This window comes from Sander vitreus, unplaced genomic scaffold (assembly GCF_031162955.1).
Source record: "Sander vitreus isolate 19-12246 unplaced genomic scaffold, sanVit1 ctg214_0, whole genome shotgun sequence".
NCBI classification, from domain to species: domain Eukaryota; kingdom Metazoa; phylum Chordata; class Actinopteri; order Perciformes; family Percidae; genus Sander; species Sander vitreus.
The window spans coordinates 287,501-297,500 of record NW_027595406.1 but is presented as its reverse complement, the minus strand read 5'-3'; the positions used below and the strand labels follow the sequence as shown (position 1 = coordinate 297,500).

General features: G+C 50.0%; 1 protein-coding gene across 1 annotated transcript in view; it reads left to right on the top strand.

The window, feature by feature from the left end:
• LOC144513318 (formin-like protein 2) overlaps positions 1-10,000 on the top strand; it is a 23,573-nt gene that overhangs the window by 10,531 nt on the left and 3,042 nt on the right. The window contains 13 exon segments of the mRNA XM_078244360.1: positions 157-250; positions 393-467; positions 805-915; positions 1,239-1,388; positions 2,989-3,090; positions 3,784-4,004; positions 5,984-6,029; positions 6,067-6,136; positions 6,320-6,499; positions 7,241-7,261; positions 7,625-7,749; positions 8,087-8,289; positions 9,037-9,271. Of these exon segments, the coding sequence (XP_078100486.1) occupies positions 157-250; positions 393-467; positions 805-915; positions 1,239-1,388; positions 2,989-3,090; positions 3,784-4,004; positions 5,984-6,029; positions 6,067-6,136; positions 6,320-6,499; positions 7,241-7,261; positions 7,625-7,749; positions 8,087-8,289; positions 9,037-9,271 (1,633 nt within the window).

Below are 10,000 nucleotides of genomic sequence, written 5' to 3'. Positions count from 1 at the left end.
CGTCACACCTAAACTCAAAGGCTATGTCACTAACGTCACTACGTCACACCTAAACTCAAAGGTTACGTCACTATCTAAAATCAAAGCTCTGTCCGTTGTATGCCTGGTTTGAAGGTTGCTAAATGAATAAACTTTACTCACTTCTCTGTCCGTCAGGACGAAGGCTCTGGTGTTGGAGTTGTTGGCGGCCGTGTGTTTGGTCAGAGGAGGACACGAGATCATCCTGTCGGCCTTCGACCACTTCAAAACGGTAAATAACACACACACACAAACACACACACACACACACACACACACAGAAACACACACACAGAAACACACACACACAGAGACACACAGACAGGTGGTTGACTGACTGATTGATTGACTGATTGATTGTTGATCTGTTGCAGGTGTGTTCAGAGTCGATGCGTTTCGAGAAGTTGATGGAACATTTTAAGAACGAAGACGACAACATCGACTTCCTGGTACGACGGATTCACTTTATCTCTACACACACACACACACACACACAGAGAGACACACAGAGACACACACACAGAGACACACACACACACACACACACACAGAGACACACACACACACACACACACACACACACACACACACACACACACACAGACACACACACACACACACACACACACACACAGACACACACACTTTGCAACGTTTCATTAAATGTATGAATATAAATATATAAATATTACTATGAATCAGAACGCAGAGAGGCGGGTTTAGACATGACATCTTCTGGTTGCTAACGAAGTGTGTGTCTCCTGTTGCCGTGGTAACGGTTGCCAGGTGGCCTGCATGCAGTTCATCAACATCGTGGTCCACTCGGTGGAGGACATGAACTTCAGAGTCCACCTGCAGTACGACTTCACCAAACTCAACCTGGACGAACACCTGGAGGTGATATCATCGCTCTCAGCCAATAAGAGAAGGGCGTCTGGCTGGCTGGCTGGCTGGCTGTGTTACCTGTCTCCCTGCCTGTGTCTGTGCATTAACCTGTCTCCCTTCCTGTGTCTGTGCATTAACCTGTCTCCCTGCCTGCCTGTCTGTCTGTCTCAGAGGCTGAAGCACACGGAGAGTGACCGGCTACAGGCGCAGATCCAGGCCTGTCTCTCTCTCCCTGTGTTAACCTGTCTCCCTTCCTGTGTCTGTGCATTAACCTGTCTCCCTGTCTGTGTCTGTGCATTAACCTGTCTCCCTGCCTGCCTGTCTGTCTGTCTCAGAGGCTGAAGCACACGGAGAGTGACCGGCTGCAGGTGCAGATCCAGGCGTACCTGGACAACGTGTTTGACGTGGGAACTCTGCTGGAGGACGCAGAGACCAAAACTGCTGCTCTGGAACGAGTCGAAGAGCTGGAGGAGAACCTGGCAACGGTGAGACAGACAGGTTACAGACAGACAGGTTACACAGACAGACAGACAGGTTACACAGACAGACAGGTCACATAGACAGGACAGAGACAGAGACCAAAACTGCTGCTCTGGAACGAGTCAAAGAGCTGGAGGAGAACCTGGCAACGGTGAGACAGACAGGTTACATACAGACAGGTTACACAGACAGACAGGTCACACAGACAGACAGGTTACAGAGAGAGACAGACAGGTTACAGAGAGAGACAGACAGGTTACACAGACAGACAGGTTACAGAGACAGACAGGTTACAGAGAGACAGACAGGTTACAGAGAGAGACAGGTTACAGAGAGACAGGTCACACAGACAGACAGGTTACAGACAGACAGGTCACAGAGAGAGACAGACAGGTTACACAGACAGACAGGTTACAGAGAGACACAGACAGGTCACACAGACAGACATGTTACAGACAGGTCACAGAGAGAGACAGACAGGTTACAGAGAGAGACAGGTTACAGAGAGAGACAGACGGGTTACAGAGAGAGACAAGTTACAGAGACAGACAGGTCACACAAACAGACAGGTTACAGACAGACAGGTCACAGAGAGAGACAGACAGGTTACACAGACAGACAGGTCACACAGACAGACAGGTTACACAGACAGGTTACAGAGAGAGACAGACAGGTTACAGAGAGAGACAGACAGGTTACACAGACAGACAGGTTAAACAGACAGACAGGTTACAGAGACAGGTTACAGAGAGAGACAGACAGGTTACAGAGACAGACAGGTTACAGAGACAGACAGGTCACACAGACAGACAGGTCACACAGACAGACAGGTCACAGAGAGAGACAGACAGGTTACAGAGAGAGACAGACAGGTTACAGAGAGAGACAAGTTACACAGACAGGTTACAGAGACAGACAGGTCACACAAACAGACAGGTTAAACAGACAGACAGGTCACAGAGACAGACAGGTTACACAGACAGACAGGTTACACAGACAGACAGACAGGTTACACAGACAGACAGGTAACAGAGACAGACAGACAGGTTACAGAGACAGACAGACAGAGCGTCTGCTTGATGCTGCTTTCTCTCTCTCTCTCTCTCTGATGGACCTGTCTCTCTCTGACTGATCTGTCTCTCTCTGTGGACCTGTCTCTCTCTCTGACAGACCTGTCTCTATCTGTGTACCTGTCTCTCTCTCTGACAGACCTGTCTCTCTGTGTGGACCTGTCTCTCTGTATACCCTGCTCTCTCTCTGACTGACCTTCCTCTCTGACAGACCTGTCTCTCTCTGTGTACCTGTCTCTCTCTCTGACTGACATTCTCTCTCTGTGTTACTGTCTCTCTCTCTGACAGACCTGTCTCTATCTGTGTACCTGTCTCTCTCTCTGACAGACCTGTCTCTCTGTGTGGACCTGTCTCTCTCTGTGTACCTGTCTCTCTCTCTGACGGAGCATCTGCTGGACGTGGAGAAGAAAGCGATGCTGAAGATTGTTAACCCTGTGTACCTGTCTTTCTTTCTGTACTTGTCTATCTGACCGGTCTCTTTGTTTAGCTGTCTGTCTGACCTGTCTCTCTCCCTGTGTACCCGTCTGTCTCTCAGATGTCGGAGCGCCTGCTGGACGTGGAGAATGAAGCGATGCTGAAGATTGTTGAACTGGAGAAACAGCTGATGCAAACCAACAAGGAGCTGGACCACATCCGGGTCAGTCTGCCAGTCACCATGGAAACCAGACACGCATTTGGTCACCATTGAGACAGAAACGGTTGTGTATGATGATGCTAGTTAGGGGTCCATAGTATCTCTGCAGGATGTGTAGTAAAGTATCTGAGTATCTGTGCAGGATGTGTAGTTAAGTATCCGAGTATCTGTGTAGTTAAGTATCTGAGTATCTGTGCAGTAAAGTATCCAAGTATCTGTGTAGTAAAGTATCCGAGTATCTGTGCAGGATGTGTAGTTAAGTATCCAAGTATCTGTGTAGTAAAGTATCCGAGTATCTGTGTAGTAAAGTATCCGAGTATCTGTGCAGTAAAGTATCCAAGTATCTGTGTAGTAAAGTATCCGAGTATCTGTGCAGGATGTGTAGTAAAGTCTCCAAGTATCTGTGTAGTAAAGTATCCGAGTATCTGTGCAGGATGTGTAGTAAAGTCTCCAAGTATCTGTGTAGTAAAGTATCTGAGTATCTGTGCAGTAAAGTATCCGAGTATCTGTGCAGGATGTGTAGTAAAGTCTCCAAGTATCTGTGCAGGATGTGTAGTAAAGTCTCCAAGTATCTGTGTAGTAAAGTATCCGAGTATCTGTGCAGGATGTGTAGTAAAGTCTCCAAGTATCTCGGCAAGATGTGTAGTAAAGTATCCGAGTATCTGTGTAGTAAAGTATCCGAGTATTTCTCTGCAGGACGTGTACGCGAGCACCAACTCCACGGTGCACACGCTGCGGAGGATGGTTCGGGAGAAGGACCAGACGATCCGGCGCCAGACCCGTCTGGAGCGCCAGGCCCAGGAGGCCCAGCAGGCGGGAGGGCCCGGAGCCCCCCAACCCCCCAGAGGGGAGGGGGACGGGGGGGTGGGGGAGTCTGCCTCGCCCTCCCCCCCTCCCTGCCCCAACCTGTCCCCCAGGTGAGACACAGTACTGTTTACACTCACCTAAAGGATTATTAGGAACACCATACTAATACCGTGTTTGACCCGTTCCTATCAATATGGGCCAACATTTCTAAAGAATGCTTCCAGCACCTTGTTGAATCCATGACACAAAGAATTAAGGCAGTTCTGAAGGCGAAAGGGGTCCCCCACACCATTACACCCCCACCACCACCAGCAGCCTGCCCAGTGGTAACAAGGCATGATGGGTCCCCCACACATTACAACCCCAGCACCACCAGCCTGCCCAGTGGTAACAAGGCATGATGGGTCCCCCACACCATTACACCACCACCAGCAGCCTGCCCAGTGGTAACAAGGCATGATGGGTCCCCCCACACCATTACACCACCACCACCACCAGCAGCCTGCCCAGTAGTAACAAGGCATGATGGGTCCCCCCACACCATTACACCCCCCACCAGCAGCCTGCCCAGTGGTAACAAGGCATGATGGGTCCCCCACACCATTACAACCCCAGCACCACCAGCCTGCCCAGTGGTAACAAGGCATGATGGGTCCCCCACACCATTACAACCCCAGCACCACCAGCCTGCCCAGTAGTAACAAGGCATGATGGGTCCCCCACACCATTACACCCCCACCACCACCAGCCTGCCCAGTGGTAACAAGGCATGATGGGTCCCCCACACATTACAACCCCAGCACCACCAGCCTGCCCAGTAGTAACAAGGCATGATGGGTCCCCCACACCATTACACCACCACCAGCAGCCTGCCCAGTGGTAACAAGGCATGATGGGTCCCCCACACCATTACACCCCCACCACCACCAGCAGCCTGCCCAGTGGTAACAAGGCATGATGGGTCCCCCACACCATTACAACCCCAGCACCACCAGCCTGCCCAGTAGTAACAAGGCATGATGGGTCCCCCACACCATTACAACCCCAGCACCACCAGCCTGCCCAGTGGTAACAAGGCATGATGGGTCCCCCACACCATTACAACCCCAGCACCACCAGCCTGCCCAGTAGTAACAAGGCATGATGGGTCCCCCACACCATTACACCCCCACCACCACCAGCCTGCCCAGTGGTAACAAGGCATGATGGGTCCCCCACACCATTACACCCCCACCACCACCAGCCTGCCCAGTGGTAACAAGGCATGACGGATCCATGTTCTCATTCTGTTTACGCCAAATACTGACTCTACCATCTGAATGTCTCAACAGAAACCGAGACTCATCAGACCAGGCAACATTTTTCCAGTCTTTAACTGTCCAATTTTGGTGAGCTCATGCAAATTGTAGCCTCATGTTCCTGTTGTTAGTGGAGATGAGTGGTACCCGGTGGGGTCTTCTGCTGGTGTAGCCCATCCGCCTCAAGGTTGTTCGTGTTGTGGCTTCACAATGCTTTGCTGCATACCTCGGTTGTAACGTTGATCTTCTATCAGCCGGAATCAGTCGGCCCATTCTCCTCTGACCTCTGGCATCAACAAGGCCCAGGACTGCAGCATACTGGATGTTTTTCCTTTTTCAGACCCTTCTTTGTAAACCCTAGAAATGGTTGTGGGTGAAAATCCCAGTAACTGAGCAGACTGTTAAATACTCAGACCAGCCCGTCTGGCACCAACAACCATGCCACGCTCAAAGCTGCTGTGATCACCTTTCGGAAAGAAGACATTCAGTTTGGAGTTCAGGAGATTGTCTAGACCTGGACCACCCCCCTAAATGCATTGAAACAGCTGCCATGTTATTGGTTGATTAGATAATTTCATTAACAAGAAATTTAACAGGTGTTCCTAATAATCCTTTAGGGGAGTGTATATTTCAATAACAGAGTCGGTGTGTTTCCATGCACAGCAGCAAGTTCTTCTGACCTTAACAGGAGTTATCTCAGGACTGCTACAGATAGAGGTCTAGTGGTCTCAGGACCCTTTAGTAACTGTCTGGGTTTGATAATGAGTGCTAATTACTGTTGCTTACCTCAGTCCAGAGACTTTAGCCTATCACAGTATGGGACCAGGAATGGGCGGGGCTCCAGAGACTTTAGCCTATCACAGTATGGGACCAGGGATGGGCGTGAGCTCCAGGCATGCCGGCTCCGCCCCCTCCACCTCCTCCGCCACCGATGCCAGGCACAGGTGAGCGTCAGCTCCACCAATCACAGTGCTGATATAGACCATCTGATCAGAACCTGCCGCAAAAAGCACCAAGTACTCAGATTACTGCAGTAAAAGTACTAATACCACACTGTAAAAAAATACTCTGTAAAAGTCCTGTAACTTTAAAACAACACTAACCACTTTATTTCTCCTTCTTTAAAGAGTCGTTCCCCGGCCCTCCGCCAACGGCTCCCCCCCCTCCTCCTCCCCCTCCTCCCCCTCCCTGTCGGACCAACGAGCACTCCTCCTCCCTCCCCATGCCCCCCCCTCCCCCCCCTGTAGCCCCCCCCCTCCCAGGCTCGGGGGGGTCACCCACTGTCATCTTTAACTCCGGACTCGCAGGTAAACACCCAACTGCACGATGCGTTCACAGACCGCACGCTTTCAACGGTGCGTTCACAGACCGCACGCTTTCAACGGTGCGTTCACAGCATAGGCGGACTGGTAATCTAGCAATTCTGGCGAATGCCAGAAGGGTCAATGAACTCTGGGGCCGATTTGGGCTGCTGGAAAAAACAAACAACACTGGAATTTCACATTAGTTTGACAAAATTATACAAGACTGTACGGCTGCAGCCTGGAGCCTCCCGTCTGGTTCCTTCAGGATTCTACTTTTCAAAATAAAAGCATATCATAATATGTTTTTAAATATGCAAGCATTTCTGATGGTGCCATGGTCCTTTATTTTAAAGCTCTATGAGTTGCTCCAGTGTGTGTATTATTTAATTATGAAAGCCTGTAAGTGTGCCTCATTCTGCTATAAAGAATGAATAATGTCCCCATCTGAAATTGGAACGGTAAGGGACGAAATTGCCAGGGCCGAATTTTTGTCCCAGGCCGCCCCTGGTTCACAGGCTGCAGGGTTTAAACGGTGCGTTCACAGGCTGCAGGGTTTAAACGGTGCGTTCACAGGCTGCAGGGTTTAAACGGTGCGTTCACAGGCTGCAGGGTTTAAACGGTGCGTTCACAGACTGCAGGGTTTAAACGGTGCGTTCACAGACTGCAGGGAACATTTCTTTGTTATGAAACTATCGTATTTAAATATGAAATATATGATTTGTTTCTCTCTTGTTTTGCTGACAGAGGGTCCTCTCAAGTTATTCTGTAAGTTCATCATCCCTCTATCATCTCTCTATCTATCTGCTCACCTCTATCCTTGCCCACCTGTCTCCCTGTTCACCTGTGTCCCTGCTTACCTGTCTTCCTGCTCACCTCTCTCTCTCTGCTCACCTGTCTCCCTGCTTACCTGTTTGTCTCCCTGCTCACCTCTCTCCCTGCCCACCTGTCTCCCTGTTCACCTGTGTCCCTGCCCACCTGTCTCCCTGATCACCTGTCTGTCTCCCTGCTCACCTCTCTCCCTGCTTTCCTGTCTCCCTGCCCACCTATGTCCCTGCTTACCTGTCTCCCTGCCCACCTGTGTCCCTGCCCACCTGTCGCCCCTGCTTACCTGTCTGTCTCTCTGTGCAGCGGTGAAGATAAAGAAGCCGATCCAGACGAAGTTCCGGATGCCGGTGTTGAACTGGGTCGCTCTGAAGCCGAGTCAGATCAACGGGACCGTCTTTAACGACATCGACGACGAGGCAATCCTGCAGGTGAGACAGACAGGCACACAGAGAGACAGACAGACACAGACACACACAGAGAGACAGACAGACCCAGACACAGAGACACACGGAGAGACGAGGAGACACATTATAGAATTACACTCAAGTCTGGGAAAGTTAAACACATAGTCTGTTTAACTACCCTAACCCGAGTCTGTTTAACTACCTGTCTGTCTCTCTGTACCTGTCTGTCCCAGGATCTGAATGTGGAGGAGTCTGTTTAACTATATGTCTGTCTCTCTGTACCTGTCTGTCTCCCAGGATCTGAATGTGGAGGAGTCTGTTTAACTACCTGTCTGTCTCTCTGTACCTGTCTGTCTCCCAGGATCTGAACGTGGAGGAGTTTGAGGAGATGTTTAAGACAAAGGCTCAGGGTCCGGCGGTGGACCTGACTCTGTCTCGACAGAAACTCCCTCAGAAAGCTCCGTCCAAAGTGTCTCTGCTGGACGCCAACCGGTCCAAAAACCTGGCCATCACTCTGAGGAAAGCCGGCCAGGGCTCAGAGGTCATCTGCCGCGCCATCAACACGTAGGTGCCCCGGTGCTACGAGGAACAACAACACAAGAGCAATAACATAGCTGTATCAGTAACATTAGAAGCTCTCTATTTAAACTCTGATAACAGTAAGACCAGTACAAGCAGTATAACGTCTACCAGTAACAGTAAGACCTGTACAAGCAGTATAACGTCTACCAGTACCAGTAAGACCAGTACAAGCAGTATAACATCTACCAGTAACAGTAAGACCAGTACAAACAGTAAAATGTCTACCAGTCACAGTAAGACCAGTATAAGCAGTATAACATCTACCAGTACCAGTAAGACCAGTACAAGCAGTATAACATCTACCAGTAACAGTAAGACCAGTACAAGCAGTATAATGTCCACCAGTAACAGTAAGACTAGTAGAAGCAGTCTTTATTTAAACAGTTTCCCCTGTGTCTCCCCTGTGTTGCCCCTGTTTCTCCTGTGTTTCTCCTGTGTTGCCCGTTTCCCCTGTGTTGCCCCTGTTTCTCCTATGTTTCTCCTGTGTTGCCCGTTTCCCCTGTGTTTCCCCTCTGTGTCCACTGTGTCTCCCCTGTGTTTCTCCTGTGTTTCCCCTGTGTCTCCCCTGTGTTTCCCCTGTTTCCCCTCTGTGTCCCCTGTGTCTCCCCTGTGTTTCCCCTCTGTTTCCCCTCTGTTTTCCCTGTGTTTCTCCTGTGTTTCCCCTGTGTTGCCCCTGTGTCTCCCCTGTGTTTCCCCTTTTCCCTCTGTGTTTCCCCTGTGTTTGTGCAGCTTTGACTTGCGGTCGGTCCGGGTAGACTTCGTGGAGTGTCTGATGCGTTTCCTGCCGACGGAGGCCGAGGTGAAGATGCTACGGCAATACGAGAGGGACAGAAAACCTGTGGAGGCTCTGAGCGACGAGGACCGCTTCATGATGCAGTTCAGCCGCATCGAACGCCTCAACCAGCGCATGAACATAATGACCTTCATGGGAAACTTCTCAGACAACGTTCAGATGTTAACCCCGGTAAGAGACAGACAGGTAGAGAGATAGACAGGTAGAGACAGACAGGTAGAAAGACAGGTAGAGAGACAGATAGAGACAGACAGGTAGAGACATGAACATCATGACCTTCATGGGAAACTTCTCCAACAACATTCAGATGTTAACCCCGGTAAGAGACAGACAGGTAGAGAGACAGGTAGAGAGACAGATAGAGACAGACAGGTAGAGACATGAACATCATGACCTTCATGGGAAACTTCTCCAACAACGTTCAGATGTTAAACCCGGTAAGAGACAGACAGGTAGAGAGATAGACAGGCAGAGACAGATATAGACAGATGGGTACAGAGACAGATAGAGACAGACAGGTAGAGAGATAGACAGGCAGAGACAGATATAGACAGATGGGTACAGAGACAGATAGAGACAGACAGGTAGAGAGACAGACAGGAAGATAGACAGATAGAGATAGACATTTAGAGATACAGACAGGCAGAGGCAGATAGAGACAGACAGGCAGAGACAGATATAGATAGACAGGTAGAGACAGACAGGTAGAGAGACAGAGAGACAGATAGAGACAGACAGGTAGAGAGACATATAGAGACAGACAGGAAGAGAGACAGATAGAGACAGACAGGTAGAGAGACATATAGAGACAGACAGGTAGAGAGACAGACAGGCAGAGACAGGGTGCAAGTTCCAGAACCAGTTCCTCCCAGAGACTATTTAGTAGAGCCACCGTTGCTG